The sequence below is a fragment of the Acanthaster planci genome, linkage group LG03, assembly GCF_054643075.1.
Source record: "Acanthaster planci isolate LZ-2023a linkage group LG03, COTS_SCS, whole genome shotgun sequence".
In the NCBI taxonomy this organism is placed as follows: domain Eukaryota; kingdom Metazoa; phylum Echinodermata; class Asteroidea; order Valvatida; family Acanthasteridae; genus Acanthaster; species Acanthaster planci.
Window position 1 is genome coordinate 8481159 of NC_141779.1, and position 22415 is coordinate 8503573.

The window sequence follows — 22415 nt, forward strand, 5'->3', positions numbered from 1 at the left end:
TTTCATGACACTAGTGGGTTGTTTTGAACGAACTAAAGATGCAGTAAGCCTTCGCAAGCGCGGGGGATCCAGGGGGGGTAAATAAAGAAGACAAAAAGGGAGAGAGAGGGGTCATTTGAATCAAAAAATGAGGTACTCGCGCTACGCACTCGCGGGCATTTTACTATTGCTGCTTTAGTTCACAACCCCCCCCGTTGGAAAATCGTGGATCCGCCCCTGCTCCGGCAATTGGGTTGTAAAATGGCACGGGATTTACTGACACTATTTGTTACATGATTTCTATCACGCTAATACGTGTTTATTATCACTACATCATTCCGTGCGGCATAATCACAATCCATGAAGAAGGCTATTGGCGTTTTTAGGCTACTTCTGGGCAAGAAAACCCGAAAATAGCATGATATTTAAATGAAGATTTTTAGAGCATGAAGTCAGTACAAATGAAGTTCAACCTCAACGTACAACAGAATCGATGTCCTTATCAGTAAGATCAAACCTTTGATTTATTTTGAAAGTTGTGGCCAACAATTGCTCATGGGACCACCAGCTGCATCACCGCGGAAGGTGAACATCCCCCCCATAAAAAATCACCCCCTCAGTCAACCCCACCCATCCATAACTGTGACAATGCTGGGACTTGCCCCCGCATGACATCCAGCTCCCCCACTCTCCCCCTACAGTCAACCCCTGGCTATACGCCGCGCTGTGGACCACATCTATGAAAAATGATAGTGTCTCGCCTTCGTAAAATGCATAATACATGTAAAATGTCTCACCCATGAATTTTTTGGTCTTCATATGGAAGTCTGGTTCGTACTCACTTCAACAGTGCATGACGGACATAGGCTTTATAATTTTTAAGAGATACAAAATACGCCTTAAATTACAGAGAATGTTGTAAACGAGTGAGTATGGTAAGACAATAAATGTGCAGTATTTTATATCTCAAAAGATAAAAACTGAATACGGTACACCGATTATAAATAAACATAATTATGCACATTAATTATATATATAGGTTTACAAAGTACAAGTATGTACAGAGATCTCAAGTGTCCAATTTTTTGATACAGTTCCCATAACGGTTGTTGCTGTAAACAGATTGACATGAAAATTATATAAGGATTAACTGCTCAGAAACTGTTAACGACACTACGACAAGTGCCTCAAACTGCTTACGACTTGACTATCAGCAACTGTCTGTGCGCCCTTTGAGGGGACTTATGATTACTATACCCGCCCTTGTTGCTCAAGCCCTTTGGCAGTTGAAACGTAAGTGTTACAACAAAGAACGTTTAGTGTCATAAAGAGTTTAAATATCAAATATAATGTATTTCTCCATAAACCTTCACCATTGCAAAGATAATTATTTTTTGTGCTGTAAATGTAACTCACCCAAAAGGCTACATCATTACATTATGGAGAACTATAACCAAAACAAAAATTACGGAAGCGTCATACCCCGAAAAATGAAGAATGGTTTATCTTGGTCTTTCTATAATTACACTGTAACCGACATGAATGAATTAATTCAAACAGAATGTTATATTAATTAGTATTTATTTTAATGGTAAAATATCAACCGCATGCTTTTCCTTTGACAGGATGATGTATTTAAATCAGGTAATTATAACTCAAGTTTAAATTATACAATATAAGCATAGTGTTCAACAATACATGTCCTTACATCTGAAAAAAAATGGCAACACAAGCAAGAATGGCAATGAAAAATGGAAAATTCTGGAATGGAATTAAACATCAATATCTCCTGCATCAGTCCAACTTCGCACCATTGTTTCCGACGGTGTCCCACCTCGACCCCTTGTTTCGGAGTTCCAAAGGTTTCAACGAATAAGTTTTATAAGTTATAGGCTTTGTTAGTGCCCAAAACTTCGGTGCCGTAACCTAGGGGCCCATGGCTGAAGAAGTGCAATAGGTGGAGAATTTAACAACAATGTGAAAACACTGACAACAGCATCCACGGGATTATGAGCGCAAAATCTGGACAATGAACAGATGAACTGTTTCCAGTTAATTATACAGTCTTAACAGTTAACAGTATCGTTAGAAACCGACTTTGTGAAGTGGGATCAAAACAGAAGGTAATTTTTGTCGTGGGCCATTGGGCCTCCGCTTACCCCGCCAGCGTCTGTCGACAAATTTGTTATGTTGATCTGACGATGCCGGTACCGTTCTGTGGGGTGGGGGGCGTTTACGTGCTTGGGCTAGGCAGATATCTTTTCCAGGGCCGATGACACAGTATTGAGCTGACCTTTCATCTCCCTTACCGTGTCCCGCACATTCTCCACACGATCCAGAGTTATGATTTTCTTGGTGTATGGATCGTAGCGGACATCAAATGGTTTCTTCATGGTGTTAGTGTAAGATCTGTAACGGAAAAGGAAATTTTGTGGTGAAATTTCTTAAGTTTACTTTGAAATTAAGAAAAAAAATCATCATCCACGATAAACATACACGCATAGAAAATTACATATATGTACCAACGAAAAGGAGTAAAGTTCTTGGTTTAAAGTATTATACGAAATTCCAACTTTGTTATGAAGCATTTTCCTCTAAAGTTGGTTATCCTTATTTGCTGCGTTTTATCCCAAAGTAAACTTATTAAGTTGGATGTGCGCATGCGTTCTTAGAGTCCGAACAGCATGACTCGCTATGACTGGCATACCGAAGTTTCTGTTTGGCATCTTCGATGCTCTCTGTAACAAAGAAGACGGGCTGGTAATTCTTCTCATCGAACGATGTCATGGACACCCTTAACGCCTCAAAGGGTACTCGCTCCGGTTTGTCCGAAAGGGCGAACTGCAGGAGAGAAACAAAACCAACAGGCTCACACTGAGAGAGTTTTTAGGCAAAAGCCTTTGAACCAGTTCATACTCCTGTCGTCTCCGAGATAGTTGTTAAGCCAACCATGACCAGTTGCTACCGTCCGGTAAACTTACCATGGTCTCCCCCGGTGAAGAAAGCACGGCAGCACCATAGACGCGGACCTGCCCTTCCTCCTTGCACAAACCGACCTCTACGGTGTACCAGTACAGCTGTGAACGAAGGAACCTCAAGTTAGTATGACAAATTCCATCCAGCTCAAATTGCAAAACAGTCCTTGCTCGATGGCACATCTAAAAAAACAACAACTTGTTCCAGAGCAGTCCTGGACCCTCCATACTAACACAATTTAAACGCCTGAGAGAACATGCGTTTGGCACTGTGTGCCAAAACTGACAAATAATATTTGCACATTAGTTTCGTCTAAGACCATTCATTCTTGAGATGTCCTTCAGCGATGGTACCAACAACTGATACCTTTAGCCATCAAGTTTCCAAGATTGTTTATTTGACTACTAACTATTGAGATTTGGATCAATGAAAACCTTTAATAAGAATCATTTTTCAGTCTTAAAATGATATGTTCAATATCGTGCTCACCCTTGCAAGTTTGACGATGTCCTCGTCTGACGCACCCAGAGATGCCATTCCCAACTCCTACAAAACAAATAGAAAATGATCTCAACTTTAGCGTTTGGCTATAAAATATTCATGAAGGTTGGCAACGAAATCTTCTGCAGGCCACATCACTTCACGAGCTTTTCTTAACGCCAATATAGACATCAAATGACGGTGGCCTTGCATATCATTACTGCCTATATGGCCACTCCTTTTCGACGCGAAAGAAGTCTTTTGAATCAACAAGCCCGTTTCCTCGTTATATATTACTTACTGGAAAAAGAAGGACTATGGAAGAAATGGAAATACCATGGGGATCAGATTGTCGTGTGTTTTACAAGCACAAATTTAAAAAATGTCAACAGACGCCGCAACGACGTTTAACCTTACCTGAGAGAACTGGGCGAATTCTGGGCTAGCCAGCATAGGTACATGCCCAAGCAGTTCATGACAGCAGTCGCTATTAATGATGTAATTAAAAAGGGAAAACATAATCTGCTGTAATCATTGAAAGATCAGTTTTTGACCAATGATTTCTAAACTTCTAGAAACATAACCGAGAACACAGAGGGCAGATTTAGGCCGCAACTGGAATTCTAAAACGGAGTTACCTTTGTTGTGTATTCTTGGCGAAAGCATCTCATAATTAGAGGTATGCGTTGTGAAGTATAATGCTAATTTAGTTGGAATTTGTTACAAATTATTTTATTAGTGGTTAGCATAACCGTTGTGGTGAAGTTATGGGGATATGCATAGTTGTGTGTGTGTTTTTACAATATCTGAAGGTGTCCATCACCACTTCGCTGCTTTTCTCGACCAGAATGTCTGAGTCTAGCAGCCACCCGCAGCCATCTGAATCATATCCATTATCCTTTGTGATCAGCCATCTCTGATGTTTGGTACTTAGGTTATGTATTGCAACAAAGGGAGCAGCCGCATATGTGGACAATCATGTTTAGTTTTGACACAGCGTAATTCCGAAGATGGCTGCTCTGGGGGCATTTCATGCTAAGATTGAATGCTTACGGTTCGGGGGTGTGCGCAGGGGATGAATGATGACGTATATACTGCGTAGTCTGAAAGGTGCGGAACGCCAGGCTTGCCAGGAAGTCACGAGCTGTCAATAGACCGGCAACCGGACGGAGCTGGAAACCAGACTTCTCTGTGAAAGAGAAATATATTGATGGTGATTTTTACTAATGTTGTGCTAAGTTAATCTTTCTTGGTGAGTTTGTTCATACCTCCCATGCAGGTGGAGATTTCAATCCGTATTCCAGGACTTTTGTTTTGCACTTTTGACTACTGCAGTTATGGAATTAAAGCCATTGTTCTATTCCAACAGCAGTAAACGAAAGTCGGCAAACATTTCTATTTGCGAATATACCTAGAATGAGCAAGGGGGATTTCCTCTAGCAGAGTCACCTAACTTTTGAAGTTGAATTCAGGAAGGAATGAAGGGAAGCAGTAAATACCTTTCAGAAAATTGGAGACATCTTCAAGTTGCGGAACAAAATCGGGACTGAAAAAGGACGAAATGAGTACAGATTTAACATAAAGTTGAATACACACGATGATTTGTTTTTACAAAAAGGACAGTACTATATAAGGCTAAGGCGACAGCCATGAAATACCAATCGTCCTATCAATTATGTCATAGGCCTACATTTGAAACATCAGATGTGAATTATATTCAATACAACCGCGAAATATCGCATCTCAGATAGCTATGTTTTAAAGGTTTTGCTTAGGTTGCCCCTCTTAATGCTCACCTGTACAGTCCAATATCTTCAAGAGTTTTCAACCCTGCGATGCACTCTTTACTCGCGTGAGTCGGAAACAGCTTGGTGACTTTGCGGTACACGTCGCCCCTGTACAACGTTCGATTGCAACCAAAAGAATGATGATATGCTGGATTCAACCTTTTACATTTCTGAGAGACGGTGAGACCTCTGAGGTTTGCTGTCGTTGTGCTAGTTCCAGGACGTGAAATCTAAGCTGCAAACTGTTGTACATTTAAGTAATGCTTCCAATCTTACAAGTGAAAGTTTAATTGAACCTGGATTGTTGTAATTTTCTGACGTCGAATCTCGTTACCACGGTTACATGTGAATAGTCCCTCCGAAAATTTATATCAGCTGACCGCCAAATCTTCTTCCCTGCACTTACCATGTTTTGGTATCCTCGTCGGAGTAATTCACCCTGGGGATGGGCTGGCCACTGTGGATACAAATGAAACAGGGGGACACATAGTTCAACTCTCGGAACTCTACTAAGGAAAGAAAAATGGAAGTCTGAAGGTTGTGTAAAAATCACTTGCAGCTCACGTGCGTGTAAAAATCTTGCGAATCCTGTTACAATGGGACTGTTTGCTAATTACAAAACACTCGGGAAAGTTAAAAATTCTTGCGTGTCCGATGATGACTTCTTTTGGTGCATGTACAAGCGTTCAGTTTCTTTAATGGCTTATAATACCCCACACGATCATGTTGAACTGTTATTTTCCCCCCGGAATCTTTCAAGCAGTTGATGAATAAAGCGATAACTTACTACTTATATTTGAAGGCAATTTGGGCAATTTCCATCCTCCGTGCACAATACTCTTCGTCCAAATGACCCTGAAATATACATTTAGAGATTAGTATTTATAAGACATTTTTGTATGGCATAACAGCTTCACTTAATTATGAATCAGAATCACAAGTCAAAGGGAGGTGGCCATTTACATGATATTAATTAACTATTAACTACTTATCGAATAAACCTCTGTGTTTGTAAAGATTTTCCATACTGTACGACTCTAGGAAGTGCGACCTTTGTTCTCCCAATTGACTACTGAAGAAGAAAACCATATCATGCCAACCATGCTTGGCAAAATCAGCCCGTTTGACGTACCAAGGACGGATCCAGAACCAATTTTTTTTGGGGGGCGAGGCAAACGTGGGCCAAATTGGATTTTTTCCCCTTTGCGTTTAAAGTGGGGGGGAGTGCTTTTTGGGAGGCATGGCCCCTATAGGCCCCTGTATCAGCCTTTATGACGTAGCCAAAGAGACGCCTATAAAGGCGCTTCCTGTTACGAACAAACATTCCTTCTAAGTTCACCGTTCTGCTTAATAATCGTGTATATTATTGCCAACAACAACGTGCTAATGCAAAACCTGAAGTCTACAGTGTGGCTCCTTACCGGGTGGTCGAGATCAACATCTGGCGTAAATCCAGGTATCAGGTGTTTACATAAATCAAGATCGGAAATGTGACGAGGGAACCAAATTTCTGAAAAGAGACCACATTACCCTCATCAGCATTACTATATCAGCATCCTGCACGTTTTCTTAAAATGCGCGATATAAACAGGGTCTGTTTCAAGAAGGGAGGACACTGTCAGTGGTGATTGGGCCTGAGTTCCATTGACACATAAAGTTCGACCCCAATGGACATACACTATAATGCTGCTGTGGACAAGGCGAAAATGTATGAAAGAATGTATAATGCCGTAGGTCGTCTCATTCAGAATGAACCGACCGCAGCCCATGTTTTCTGCGATTACTTTGCCACAGGATGGCATTGAAAATTAGATGAACTTATTGGGGCTAATTTAAATTAATCGGCAACTACATGTAGTTATAGACATTAACTACTCTGACGTCTCTATTCTGTTCTTGCATTTAACGACTGTTAGTGTTTCGGGCAAACGCAAAGGGTGCAAAATATATTAGCAATTCCTGAGAGACATGGAATTGGGGAATTGAAGAAATGTGACATTGAACCTCTGGCCTGGACGGCTGTCTCATAGCTGAGAATTTAGGAGAGGGTAGCTTTTTCTTTGATACATTTTCACTCCAACATCTAGTTCTTTGAAATAAAACTTGCATTGCGAATTTGTGTGTGCATGGTACAGTGCAGAAATAATATAACCAAAAATACAATGTGGGGCCGTTACCTTCTTTCTCTGAGCCGTCCTCCTCGTGCAGAACAACTGAATCGACACAGTTCTGCAAGGAAGCGATTAGGTTCTTCGGACAGGCACCGTTGGATAAGTCACATTGAACGAGGAACTCCTGTCCGCCCTTTTCTCCTCCTACCGTTCGTGATTCCATGTGAGAAAGTTTTACTTTTGCAGCCTACAAAGAAATATATGTAAACCAAAAACTCGATTCTCTACGCTCTTTTTGCAGTTTGTACTTTGAAGTCATCTCTACCGACGCAAGCCATGGACGGTTCCATCTGTACTTTAATTTTAGGTGAAGTACATAATGAAATGTCAATCAACAAAAAAAAATCCATTTTTTTCAGTTACATTACTGACATTGTGGGATCTCGAATAAAGTCTACAAACCTCGAATGCATTGGCGGCTTTGATCAGCGAGGCAAATTCGTCACCTTTCCGGGAGGTGAAGGAGATCGACAGACGACCTTGATTGATACCGTTCATAGGTGTTTCTGCACCCATGTTCGCCTTGTTGATCACGTCGGCATATGTAGGTGGACTTGGAGCCTCGCGTTCCTTCAGGGGAACAAAGCAAATGGCCTTAATTCATAATAAAGTCGGCTCTTTCTACGTCACCGACGCAATTTTGCTTGCACGTGGCTACGAAAACTATGGCTGCTCCGTCAGCATAAAAACAGCAATTCAATTAAAATTACTACAAAATTTAATGTAAATTTCGAGGCAAAATCATTCAAAAGTATTGATGATATTTTTTATGTATCTTGAATGATTGCTGTGATTAAGAAAAGTATTGAATAAATAAGTTTCTGTCGTTACTGCTGCATCTTCAGCACGGAGGACCTCGTCGTTATCAAAACGGAAGCTCCAGTCTGTTGGAAACTGTTTTTCTCTAGATCTGGCCCTACAGCTTTGGACAATAAACGACGTCTACTTAGAAGAATTTTATGTTGGCTCGATCTCGTGATCTTTCTGTCGATCCTACATGAAATTTACAACTTTACTTCCCTTTTGGTGAACGGTCTTTCATTACTGTAAATAAGAAAGGACGATCTGCTGATGGACGGAATTACCGACAGACCGTGCAATAAATCGACTAATCATGCAAAGATAAAGTGATCGCCCACATCGACCGATTGCGGTCATTAATGCACATGCATCACTTACCCCGTTAGACTTTGTGGGAAGTTCATTTGCCATTGATGGCATCATGTCGCAGCGTACGGTACTTTCGTCCGATGAAACAGGTAACTTATAACACCATGGAAGTCTTAGTAATTATCCGCTTTCCCAGAGGCGGGCACTGGCTTTTGAGGGAAAGTTGAGGGCTTTTAAGGGAACGGTAACAGCACCGGCTGGCGGATTTGTCGGCGTCTGCACGTGACTCCCACGTGATACCAGCACTTTCAAGGATGATTTGACAAGAGGTTGAGGTTCTGCTAACATCTGGGCATTTATGGAAGAGTTGGCGACTTATCTTTAACAGCCTGAAAAACTGATCGCTTTAATGACTGTACAGGCAGCTGTAAACATCTGGACTTCCACTTGAACTACAGTGGCCCATAATGGAAAAGTATAAAGAGTAAGAATGTGGATGCTTGAATTTATTCGGTGTGGCGGTCTCAGCTGTCTCCCAGTCTCAGCGGTCCCCCTTACCAAATACGGTAAAAATACGTCATGCCATCTCTGCGCACAACAACGGGAAAGTCGTCATTTTAATGTCTGGCTATTCAGGGTGGACTGCTGAGACCGGGAGACAGCTGATACCGCCACACCGGTTTTGAAAGTCGTTTTAGCTGGTATAACGCTAATTAACTGGGGGCAGAATCCACCCTCAACATTTTCCCCAATATTGTCTAAGTGCAATTTTTTTTCCACGAGCCAAGCAATTTTTGAGTAACCTCTTGCTGTCTTTTGGACATCAATTCTGTGGAAACTGGACGTGGTGTTCTCGCGCAACGCGCATTTCCGAGACAAATCAGGGAAACTTCACACTTTTGACGAATTTAGGTCTTTAACGTATTTTTGTTATGCATGATGAAATCTTTATTTTCTGAACTTAAAGATGCTCTGAAAAGCTAATTAAATTAATTTGGGTAAATTAAAATGTTGACCTTCCTCTCCGAAATTATTAGTTCACGGACTGATTCATTGAGATAGGTCACTTCGTGAAACGTATTGACAACGCTGTTTTATTTCCACGAAGTGACTAAGTCTGGTATCTGGACCGCGATACCTATCGATGTCATTTGAAGTTCAGTCATTCGCAACCAGTCTTTAGCGCTGTTTCGTGTCATTCAGTGACTGAACGTTCTGTCTCTGTAAATGACCAAACATAAGTGTACTCCATGTTTTTGTTTATGCTGATATTCAAATAAAATCGAGATGGGCATTGGTGTGTGCGATGACACGAGATCCCAAGATAGGCGTAAAAGTATGTCTGACATTTTTTTTACCCGAAGCACTACTACTGTTTGTTTGTCTGCATTTCCCCTCAGATCTTTTTTCTGCACTGCAATGAATCAGGAGCTGTTCTCCAGCTGTTACTGTATTCATGTTTAGTCTATAGTCGTTTAAATGTCATTTAAAAGTCACCGATGTCCTTTAAACAATTATAAAACAACTCTGGCATTAAGTCTACTTCCTTTAATTGTGTCATTTAAAATTCACTGATGTCCTTTAAAATGATTATGAAACGACTCTGACATTTGGTATACCTCCTTTACTAATGTCATATAAAAGTCGCCGATGTCCTTTAAAATACGAAATCTGTGTCAATAAAAGTTAGTATTGTGGGGGAAATGAAAGATTCAAAATGGACCCAACTAATTCAAACGCGTTTTTTCGAAATGTCAGAAACTGAACCATTTTTAAGGGCAAAATTTCCTGGGAGGTTAAGCAATCATCTGTTAAAGACTGATGAACATTTAACAAGTGAACTAGAAGGTAAATTCTGAGGTTTTTCAAGCAAACTGGTGATTGGTCCGCTTTCATCTCCGTTTCTCATTTCTTGGGCTTTTTTCCTTTCCCCCTTTTTTGGTTTTCATTTCTCGAAGTGTGACATTCTTTTTTCCCTGTTACAGCTAACCAATAGAGATATACCCGTGAAATGACTTCGAACTATTTTTATATGTTTGGTAGGTAATTAGCATTACTGAATTAACCACTCTTGGAAATTAAAGAAAGTGTTCTAAACGAACAAAATAATATGCCAAATATAACTGGGATGGGAAAAATGGAGCCCAAAATTATAGAATGACCAATGTACAAAATGATGTATCTATACATAACTTGATCTCGCACGCTGCATCCAGCAAACAACATTGCAACGGCAACTTTCTAACTTCATTTATGAGGATAGATTTAAAGTCATTTTAGGAACGCCTGAAAATAACAATTCTTTTTGAAATGATTTAAAAATAGTAATTCAGTTTATGGTATTTGTAAGCTTCTTCAGCTTCAAACATTACACGCTCCTACAAAATAAATTAGGTCTTATCGAGATTTTCATATAAATAAATACTAAATCGTGTAAAGTCTCCATTGTGTCCAAATTTGGCATAAAAGCTGCATCATGGGACAAGTGACGAACACAAGGATATAAGGCAGCCTAGCTGCTGTCACAGGGGAAGAATTCTCAGGGGAGAATAAGACTGAACTCGGAGAATCGATGAATTTGGGTCAACGTCGGTATGTACATGGACACAAGAGCGCCAAAGTGGATTATTGTGAACGGTAAGACACTGAATCGTGTACATTAATTAAGTGCACGCACTTATACGAATCGGAGTAGGCCTAATTAGGGCCGTGATCCATTACATATACATGTATAGTGTACAGTACGTGGGTGGGTTGCCCAGTGCGCGCGTGTGATCTCACCTCACGCCCAGCTTGCTGGAAGTTCGCCACAATATTTTCGACCTGCAAAAGGAGTCGTGAATTTTGGACGTGAATATTGACGTCACATTGACGATTGGCTATGTCCTTTCAGAGCCACCATAATTTACAGGCGGGTACTCTTACTTCAGCACTCCCTTCCCTTGCCATGGTAACAATATGTTTGAATACCCTCAATATTACCCAAACCCATTAAGGACCCATTTTACTATCGGAAATGACCAAGTGAGTTAAACCCTGTTACCATTAAAACAATTAAAGGATTAGTAAATGAGAATAATTTTAGCCACAATTTATTTCAAAAAGCTTTAGATGTAAGCCTGTTGAGGTTAAATAACCACTTGAGTTCCATCAGTGGACGCCGTTCATCCGGGTCAAACAATACTGCTTTTTTTTAGTGGCAAGCAGTATGCTAACAGCTTTACTATCAACTTATTTCTAACCGAGGATTTCTGACCGAGTTACATCGTGCAACGTCTGTCTAGCAGTATAGGCACACAGACCCAGGACTGAGGGAGCGAGGTTAAACCATCCGCACTACCGCCCAACTGCTTCGGGGTGCTTTCTATGATCGCAGATGTTGTGGAAAGATTCCCTTTTCTTTAAAACTCTGCTCTCTCTAAACTTCTTTTTACACCTTTCACTTACAAATTGCCTCTTTCATCAAGGCCAGACACTATGGCATACAAGAAGAAACGGCCCCGGAATTAATCATTGTGGTATAAAAACTGGGTATCAAAGGCAATAAAACCGCAGACCTTGCCATGGCAGCAAGACTACTTCAATATACGGAGAAAAATTCATTCTGGAGATAAAGCAAACAACTTCGATCAATGCAAACTACACCTCTATTGGAGATCGATGGTCCGTGAAGTGGTGCCGAGGCCTACTTCACTGATCATCCGCCAGTAAACAATTCACCTTGCCATCATTTTGTAGTAGAAGAGCGAACACAATAAGGATTTTCCTTCCTGAGCTATAATTGGGTGCACGATGAACGTGCTTTATTTTAAAGAGCACTTTCTTGGAAGCTAGGCAGGGACCAGGAGGCCAAAAACCAAACGATGCCGCAATATTTTGATTACGCACATCAAAGGAGAACATATATACAGTGTACACACACTCAAGTATATGGATACACATTCTTCGGTTCTAGGCTTGTCCTCAGATCTTAGATTTATAGTAAAGATTGCGGTAACACCATGTATTTATCTCTTCTTTGAGTATGTGTGGTTCTGAGAAGAACCGGGGAATAACTCGACGTTTCGAACAGTGTACTCTGTCCGTCTTCAGGAGACTGCCACACCTGAAGGAGACTTCATAAATACATGGTGTTACCGCAATCTTTACTATAAATCTAGTTTCTTTCACCATGAAAACCTTTAAGTCTTATATTTCCTCAGATCTTTCTTCTTTCCTCGCTTTTTCTGTCTGCCTTTTCCTTAACGCAAATGTAGGCTCGTATGTATGTGGGGGGTCCTCAACTCAGATCCACGCTCTCGACATGGAAAGGTCAATTATTTTATTCATCAGGGCATTAAGCATAATAGCACGTTGATATAGATCCCAGGTTCTGTCTATTACATCTGGTCACTGTATTGTTCACGCTGAATAACCTAAAAATGAAGGTATCGATGCGTGTGCACTTAAAAACCACTTAACCGACGGGCCCACTTCAAAAACATTTAAATTGATGGGCCTATACCTGCACTTCTCAATATTTAATTTATGCAGAGAAGCATCGGCGTTAGATGATGGGATACAAGGCAAGCCGTGGATGAAATATGCAGTATTCTCTTGTGAACTTTCTCTGGTGGCACTTTTGGAGGCAAGTATTTCTGCACTTCCTTGAAAACTTCAAAAATTATTCCATTTAATCATGATACGTACATTTTATGACCATGTCAAATATTCCTCGTATAGATCCGGTCGTTAAATCGTAAACTCTATGGGTTGCTATTCCATTTTAAACAGAAGAAAGCAGTTATTAAAATGATCTTTCAGCGCTTAATAAGAACATCTGTTGGCAACATGTAAACCTCTTTTACATATGGTACCCTATATCAAAGAGAAAGTATTATGTGATTATGAAAGTTTAAAACACACCACGACACTTTGGCTCTCAATCCACCTCTGGCACAAGCAACCCCTCAGCGGTTGAAAAGAGCCGCGTTATCGTGAGCGTTCATTTTGTTGGTAGCGATGCGATCCTAACACGCGCATTTCCTAATCGTTCGTGAACCAGTAAAGTTCAATTCCAACCAAAGGAGCCTCCTTTGCTAAGAAATATCGCCCTTTCTTGGTCCAGTTCGAGGCCCATGCATTATTGAAATAACTTATATTTAGTTTTCAATTATGATGGCTTTCACACGAATCTGATGTGCTACATCCCAACAGCAGTAAATAAAAAGTTTATTAAGTGTTAATCATAATGGGTATAAATCTATAAGTGTTTCCCAGGGTGAAGTACATGTACTGTAGTCTCTTGCCGTCTTCGGACGTAGAGAGAGAGTCAATCCCCAAACATTAATCTGCCCTAGCTTACAAGAAACTCTGAACATGAACCGAAGACAAATCATTGAATTCATCGGAAATATCATCAATCATCAAAATCAAGGAATGATATGATATTTCTGTTATGCTAAATTAGTACATAGGCCTACAACTGAGTAATTTTCAGACCGATTTGTAGGTAAGATTTATTCAAGCTGCGTCATTCTATAAAGCAGTTACAAGTAATCAACTCACCAGGAACTTACGTCTAGCCTGTAAGTTTAAACTTGGACCTTTAAATATTTTATCAATTAGACATTTAGTCCAGTTAAAGAATAAAACATTACAATAGTTTCGTTGCACAAGACAGGTCTTCATCAAAAAGTGAGAAAAAAACGGCTTAGGTGAGAGTGCTTGCGGTTCTTCAACTCAAGACTACTGTTGAATTTGAATGATGAAAACCCTTCACTGTTTCTATTTTGAGTCACGTACTCGCAAAGTTTGAAAAAAAAGGTGCCTTCGTGTTGGTAGTCGGTCCTCCGGTGGGCTTGCGCACCCCAAGAGTGGCTGCCTGGTAATTTTCCATAAATTTTACTGTAAATTTTTAACCGTCGTTCAAAAGATGTTTTGTTCTTCGCTTTAACGGTGTTCATGAAACGAAAACTTCTCTTGACAACGTCTACTTTAATTTTTTTTGAAAGAACAAATGAAAGAATATTATTTTTCTCAAAACAATGTGTATCATAAAGTCATTCAGCATATTTTCTTGAAATGTTAATCTATCTCAATCTCATAGTAAGCGCACGAGTTGCCTATTGCCATAAAAGTATCTTCGTTGAAGTTGGGGTAGGAGTGCCGGGCTACGTTGAGATGGCAGGTGTCTCCCTTCAGGTTGAATGAGCGGCACCGTGGTTCATTGTAACACGCTGTGCAGCACTGTAACGGGTTCACGACGGTTACTTCCTTCAGGACGTGGTTCATCAGGCATCCCAGCTGTTGATGACCCGAGCGGAGCTGCAGGCATCGCCAGCGGCGTGTACGCTCTCCCGAGCGCCGCTGGCAGGCAATGAACCTCCGCTTCTCGCAGGAGGCGTCGGCCCACTTGGCCGCAAAGCGCCACATCAGCAAGCAGTCGTGCGACCCGTCTGGTTGGTCGTGGTCCCACCATCTTACGAATTGCAGCGTGGGCGCGTGGGTGCATCCCCAGACCGTACCGACCCGCCGGCAGCCTATCCACAGCCCGCCGTTGGGATCGATTCCAGACTTGCTCAGATTCAGTGCCTGAAACATGGTCCACAGAAAATTGGTCTCCTGCCTCGTGATGGGTAAAGCCAACTCCCCGCCGGCCTGGCGGCAGAAATCACTGGCATCGGACCAAGTTGCTTGCGTGCTGGTGACGATCGTGTAACAGGTCTTGGCGTGTTGGGCCCACCCTAAGGGGCAAGCTCTTCCACCAAATATATGAGGGATACAACATACCAACAGGAGAAAAGTGAAAACTTCACAACGGTACATGTTCAGAAATTTCGGCACGATTATGCATATCATAACTAAATGCACTGCAGTTTTCACGATCGATAAAGGCCTTCTCAGCATCACTTATCTCTGCCAACTTTGTTACTGTGACTTACTGTCTCCCTTCGCATCCCCTGAAAGAATGCCGGAGCGAATAGCAATCTCCAGACACCTGAGGCGAACTCACCGATTGGACCATAACCATTCAAGAATCTCTGGAATCCTTAAAACATGCTACGAATGAGGACAGCAAAAACTAGCCCTTTTAGAATCGCTACTGCACCTGTCAGGTCTGGCATCTGCACATAAGCCTTGTGCGCCCCTGGTCGCAGCGTCAACCAAACTGAGCTGCGGTCACCGATTGTCGGAGGTGTTTTAAGAATTGACGAGTGCCCTTGGAGTGGACTAACTTGAGAATTAACCTCGACCCTAATAGTCGTTTTGCAGAGTTCCTATGGCAATTGTTGTCAAGCAGAAATTAGCGCTAAAAATAAGGGAGTTATATGCATAACTGCATATTCCATAATCAGGAGTAATAAGATAGCTATTAACACTATGACCTCCATTTAATTCGAACGTTTGTCTAATTTGTTTATCAGATTTTTCTAATTTTACTTTTTACAAGCTGCGTTAAGCGTTATTACAAGACTTTTAGAAGCAACAAATTTTAATGCCGTCCTTTCTAAATGGATCAATATTATTTTCACTCATCGTCTTTCTTTATTTGTGAAAGCGCTTCATAAATTAAGAAGACAAGCTATGGCGACAAATTCACACAGATGTCTTGCACACTCAAACTGGAAATCCTTTGGCAGCGCATATAAAGAGATTTCATCTTTAAAAGCCCAATGAAAAAGTACGGCAAAGTACATGTACAACTAATGTCTTATTAAGCTTCAATAGGCCTAACAATAATGTATATGACTGGATCATGGAGAGGCAGAAGTAGGTAACAATATGACTCAGGTGGTACCCGACTACTCTCCCATTATGTACATGTTAACAAAATGAATGCTGAGACTCAAGAATCTCTTCAAAGCCCTCTGTATTTTCTTGACAAATTGCCCGGTAGAATATGCAAACTATACAGCGAAGTAGGCGACAAAATATGCGACATCGCAAATATTTTCGCAGTGTTTGCAACGATATTTGGGATAAACTTTGCGGCATGGCAGTTATTTCCACAGACGTCTCTCCAGGGCCATCATAGTTATCGGTAAGATTACTGGGTCGAAGACTACTTTATAAGCAGCCATAGATAACAGTGCTAAGTTTTCCATCCATTAAAAAAAAGGAAAAATACACATTTTCTTTTCACTTTTTAGTGGCTTAATTGAGGACTTTGGAACATTTCTCTCCTGAATGATCACCCGTAAGATAGTCATAAAGCCCGTCGCCATTTTGAAAATCGATGCCTACAATCCAATGCATAATAGAGCGATTTTGAGGGCCCTGTTTCAACCAATATTTTCAGAAATACAAGTTGACAGGCCTGCTGGTAGCTGACACCCCTCGTTTCTTCAAACCATTCAGTCCACTTACAACAAAATGCTCTCGTCGCAGCGAGTTGGACAGTGTGCGAATCGTGATTTGCTCCGTGTAGGCGTGTTTATTGCTCGCCTGCAACCACAGCTGTACGATATGGCGCTTCATCCTGACGAGTGCACCCCAGTAAGTGAATTCTTATAGACACCGATGGTAAATCCTTACACTTCAAAATATATCTTTAAATACTCACAACTCTCACTGGCGTTCAGGCCGCAGAGAAAAATGATGTTCAACAAGTCTTCATTTTCCTTTAAATTGTTTGTGGGTTGAACAATGACTTTTTTTGAGAAATTCTCACCCAGAACAGACCACCCCAAAGGGAAGGAAATTTTCCAACCTGGAAAACTAGCCATTTCGAAAAAGCACCCCTCTGCAAAACGACTAAATAAGGCCACTTTCAGACCCGATTGCATCCAAATCGTTCAGAATTAGAAGCCTTAAGTCCAGGCCAGAGGTTCAGTGCAGTGTTTCTTCAATTCATCAATTTAATGGCTCTAAAAATTTCTCATATAAATATTTTCAGTGTATAACTTTTATTAAGGAGCTCAACGGATGGGATTTTGGCCTATTTACAGGGGTACACCCTGACGTGACTGTGGGTTATACACGTTTGTGTGTGTGTACATGTATATGTCTCTGGTTGTAATATATTCTAGCTTCAGTGGCTGGAGAGTGCCACCAAAAGGCTCGTTCGCAACAACCAGGTTCCTACCAGGGTGCGGATACAGCTTTCAGTGAACGCGGAGGTGTACAGGGTAGGTGGGTGAGTATAAACTGTGCCTAGTGTACAGCTACGTACTTAAGCGTTAGGGATAGGCCCCAAAATATTAGATTTGTGATTTTTCCTCTCGCATTGTGAGGCAATTCGGGAAAAATAGGAACTATAAAATCTCATTATGTTTGGACCAATTTATTTGGAACGTGTTCCTCGTTAACGACGGTTAGGCCTATGTCATAAACTCAGCAATCAGACTGGACAGTTTGGGGACTTTGTTGAACATCCTCGTTCCCAGCCCCTTCGATATTGCTAAAGAGCCTGAAAGTTGACCCCTGATGGCGCGCTAGGTACGATATCGCCGGACGTGAAAGGTCTTTTAAAAAATCGTTTTTTACCCCATCTCGAGATCACTTTTCCCAAAATATTTACTTAAGGAAGACAAAGGTAAAATTCCAACTTGAGCATTTAATGGGATAGTTTCAGTGAGGAATTATTTTTCCAGAAATCATCGAACGTGATAGGACGGCCCAATGTAAAATCCTTTACTTTCAGACTCTTAAGGCCAATAGTGACAGGTTCAATAAGCAAACACCCAAACGTTATCACTGCCTTGGTTTAAATGTTACAAATAAAGATTTCACAAATGCATACAAGTTATCAGAACTTCATACAGAACTTCTTTTAATGTTAAAGTAGTGAAAAAGTGACAGCTAGAATCAAAGGTGATTGAGAAAATTGATAAAATGAGCCTCCAGGGTTCACACAGGGCGTCAAGCCAATTTCGTTTAGTTCAGTGTACACAGGTTCGTCTCGATCTCCAATCCAACATTTTTAACACTGCATGTTCCAGTACAACGCATGTGCACAAAAAGCACGAGCGTGATTGGTCAGAACACAATAAAGCGAAGCGTAATTGGTCAGTGAATTGGCCTTGTTTGTCCCTATCACCCTTGGACGCTGGGAAGGGCAAATGAATGACTTATTTTTGTCGAGCACTCATTAGATAGATTTCATTCGCACAGTTACACCATAGAGCAAGGAATTAAACGGACCTTTCCAAATATGCATCAACACATCGGCTACGGGTTCCGTGTTGGTCAAAATCACTCCTGGCCGAACGCAACGCACACGTGTGTTATGTTAATGGAGTCGGTTTTTATGTCTGTAAAGTGAAACGCATGAACGCATCGTGGACGCAACGCACTAAAAATGTACTTTATGAAAGACACCTTACTACTGCACATGTGCATTGAAATGTACATTTACATGCATGGGTATCGGATAAAGACGGCAAGTAACCCTCCATGCTTTACGCGTCTGTAGTTGTGACGTAGGCCTATTTCCTTTACAGAATTTGGTAAAAAGCGTTTCACTGTCTTCCCCAGCGCCCTGTACTTAGATGTTGCAGGGTTCGGAGGTACTCAGTAATCCAAAGATCCCCAAATCCATGTCAAACTGGTAGAAGCGTAACTAAAGTTTTCGAGGTTTGTCTATATCCGTCTACACTGCCCTCCTTGGGGGAGGGGGTTCTGACCAAAATAAGACAGTCAGCCAGTCAATCAGCCCCCCAAAAGTTCATTTTAAAGAAAATCTTTCCAAGTCATCGCAACAGTGGTCTCCTTTTTTCAAACATCAGTCCTTCTCAATCTCATAGTAAGCACATGAGTCGTTTGTCACCATGAAATTATCTTCTTTAAGGATGGGGTTGGAGCGCTGGGCTATGTTGAGCTGACAAGTGCTTCCTTGGAGGTTGAACGAGTGGCACCGTGGGTTGTTGTAACACGCCGTGCAGCACTGCAACGGGTTCACGACGGTTACCTCCTTCAGGACGTGGTTCATCAGGCAGCCGAGCCGTTGAAGACCCGAGTGTGCCAGCAGACATCGCTGGCGGCGTGCACACTTTCCCGGGAGAAGCTGGCAGGCGGTGAACCTCTGCTTGTCGCAGGAGACGTCGGCCCACTTGACCGCGCGGCGCCACATCACTAGGCAGTCGTCCGACCCGTCCGGCTGGCCGTCCTGCCACCATCTCACGAACTGCAGCGTAGGCGTTTGGGTGCATCCCCAGACGGCCCCAGCTCGCCGGCAACCCATCCACAAACCGCCATTCAGGCTGTATTCGTCTTTGGTTAGATTCTGTGCTCGGAACATGGACCACAGAAACTTGGTCTCCTGCTCCGTGACGGGCAGTGCCAACTCCCCGCCGGCTTGTCGGCAGAGAACTCTGGCATCGGACCAACTTACTCTTGGTGTGGTAATTACCATGTAACAGGAGTTAGAGTGTTGGGCCCATCCTTTAGGGCAGTTTTTTTCGCCAAAAGTATTTGGAATCAGACACGTCATCAGGAGAAATATGAAAACTTTAGTATCATCAAAACAGCGCATGTTCAGAAATATTTTGGAACGCACAAGTCTATGACGAATTGTACCCGATTCTCACAGCCCTTAGAGGCCTTGTCAACATCAGATACTTCTACCAGCCCTCTTAAATGTTGTTTCTGACTGAGGTGAGCTCACCGGCGGAGAAGACCACGACCAGTTCAGAATCTCTTCAGTCCCAAAGATGCCACAGTCCAAGAAACCGAACTGCCCTCGGAGTCGACACCGTATACTGTGTGCATGCGCACGTTTCCAAGTGTTCGCGCTATGTGACTACTTTGACTGAAGACCGAAGAGCGTTTATTGTAAAGTAACTGCAGACGTTGATAGGTTCAACACCACAAGGACTTTTAGCGTTGGCATGGAAACGGATACACCCATGGTGTCAAGTGTGAAGCGGTGCAAAAATCGATACGTTTTCAGCGAAAGCGGTACTGTGAAGGACAAACTTATTCAAGTCAACATTTCAAAGACTGGGGGCAGTCAAATATTTATCCAGTTATTTATTCAAGGAGACGTTATAGTCATGCGTTTTCTGACATTTCTTACAGGCCTATTTGTTAGTGGTTGCTCTAGTATAGGCTTTTAGACGCTATGAATTTTAATACCGTCTTTACCTTAATGGAACTTCAGCGTGTGCAAAGAATATTTTCGTATGTTTCATTTATTGTCATCGGCGCTGACAGAATTCTTAATTACTGTTTTTGAAATTTGGGTATTGTAATTATCGCATTACATGTATATGAATCACGGAAACGTCTATGACACGGGTTTTGGTACAACATCGGGGCCATGCGCATCGTGAAGTTGCGAATATTTGCCTAAGCAAAGGAGTTTAAATGGGGATTTTGTACTGTGGACGCGAATTCCAAACTGAGCTAATCTCGGAAGCACCGAAATACAAATGAGGACACGCGTTTTCAAATTGATCCAGACTCAAAAACATCGATATAGAGAATGAAGGCATAATGTTAATAAGAGATGTGGAGTGCCTCACCATCCACCCGGTAAGCGCTATTGGTTTTAACACGTTGCAGGAGCTTCCCTGAGTTTGCAGGCTGACACACAAATACAGGTCAGGTTGGAATACGAACCACGTGGAGACGCAAAGTTTTGTCCCAAGTCATTAAGTTTTTTATGCCGAACAAAGATCTACCTGGAGATGCATTACTAGTTACAGGTCCATAGGTTAGAAGCTTGCAAAGGTAATTATTCTCTATAAAAAAGGGGAAAAGAGGAAGTTTGAAAGTGCTTTTAATTGGTTACGAGATGGAAGTTCAGAGGGGGTAAAAACAGTACTTACAAGCGCCAAAAGTCAGCATCTATTCCTCAGTTCTACCCCTTCGTTTGGTTCCTCTTATTCTGTATGAGCAAGTATAGGAGAAAACTGGATGGCAGGCAGCGGGCATAACCGCACTTTGATGGGTAACGGGCTTGTGTTGCCTGCATGCTGAATTTGTACAAATTTGTACAATCGAATAGAGTATGGTGTACTATTTACGACAAACATTTCTCTCTCTCTCTTGCCTCCCTCCAGGCGACGCAACCAGACGACGCGACGGCACGACGGCTCCCTTGCGTCGTTCCGTCGGGTCGAGCCGTCGCCTTCTTGCCATTTCGTTTGTACACACACGACGCTTCGCGTCGCGCGTCGCGTCGTGCCGTCGCCCGTCGCGTCGTACCGTCTTAGGTCCTTTCCTTGTTGCATTTATTTTTTTCTGCCTAAACGTCGCCCCTTCCGTTGCCAGTTGCGTCGTGCTGTCATGCGTCGCGTCGTACGACAACCACTAAATGACGTCATACTTCGGTACTCTATCCGGTTCGTAGGTGACTTCGTCACAAAGTCAAACGCGCCACGATTTGAAGGCTCTCATTGGACAATCGCTGAAGGTGTGCGTTAACTTCTGGTTCCATGGTTCCATGTAAACGGCGATCAATGCATATAACCCTATGTGCAATGCACGTGTGCAGTAGGCGTGGTTTAAACTGAAGAGACGTCACACTTACGAACCGGATAAACGCTCGCCTGTGTTATGGTGAGTACCCAAAAACAAAACGCCGCGGTTTGGTATTGTGTTCCCAATAAAACTCAAAATACAACAATTCATGAACTCATAAACATACAACGAAGTGTCATGGATGAAAATCAGAGTTTTGTTCAAGCCGTAGCTTTCCATGCGGGAACAGTGTCAAAACTGTATCTTATGGGGTAGTTCTTTTTTTTTTTACTTGAGGGGACAAACGGGGTGGACATCCAACTTTTTTCCCCAATATACACCCCTCAGCCAAGACTTCTCCCTTTCCCTGCCAAAATAATACTGCACGGTCTTGTGGCAAGTGGGTGTGCTGCAGGCATGTAATTCGCATTGTAATTAGGATTTAGCGACACGGTATTGTCACATCCTTGTACTTTGACCCATCGAGCACGTGAACCATAACCCGTCCCAGTCTAGTAAATCAGGT

The 22415-nt window shown here is 42.1% G+C and overlaps 2 protein-coding genes across 2 annotated transcripts; both read right to left on the minus strand.

Moving 5' to 3' along the window:
• Positions 1-665: 665 nt before the first annotated feature.
• On the minus strand, positions 666-8812 carry LOC110983460 (tyrosine 3-monooxygenase-like). The gene is made up of 14 exons (XM_022242733.2): positions 8573-8812; positions 7796-7963; positions 7400-7580; positions 6644-6732; positions 6010-6077; positions 5629-5679; positions 5232-5330; positions 4935-4981; positions 4489-4624; positions 3853-3922; positions 3445-3501; positions 2961-3056; positions 2687-2820; positions 666-2388 (listed from the first exon to the last, which is right to left on the minus strand). The coding sequence occupies exons 1-14, from the start codon at positions 8615-8617 to the stop codon at positions 2226-2228; spliced, it is 1404 nt and encodes a 467-aa protein (XP_022098425.2). The 5' UTR covers positions 8618-8812; the 3' UTR covers positions 666-2225.
• Positions 8813-15764: 6952 nt separating this feature from the next.
• On the minus strand, positions 15765-22406 carry LOC147799606 (C-type lectin lectoxin-Lio3-like). The gene has a single exon (XM_087134433.1). It carries the CDS (start codon positions 19956-19958, stop codon positions 19209-19211), a length of 750 nt encoding a protein of 249 aa, XP_086990559.1. The 5' UTR covers positions 19959-22406; the 3' UTR covers positions 15765-19208.
• Positions 22407-22415: the final 9 nt, after the last annotated feature.

Excerpts from the sequence above, each read along its gene's own strand:
- LOC110983460 (XM_022242733.2), bottom strand. The coding sequence starts at position 8,617 with ATGATGCCATCAATGGCAAATGAACTTCCCACAAAGTCTAACGGG. Across the intron at positions 7,964-8,572 it reads TTCCCACAAAGTCTAACGGG|GAACGCGAGGCTCCAAGTCC; the intron begins GTAAGTGATGCA and ends GTTCCCCTGAAG. Across the intron at positions 3,502-3,852 it reads AATTCGCCCAGTTCTCTCAG|GAGTTGGGAATGGCATCTCT; the intron begins GTAAGGTTAAAC and ends TTTGTTTTGTAG.
- LOC147799606 (XM_087134433.1), bottom strand. The coding sequence starts at position 19,958 with ATGCGCTGTTTTGATGATACTAAAGTTTTCATATTTCTCCTGATGACG.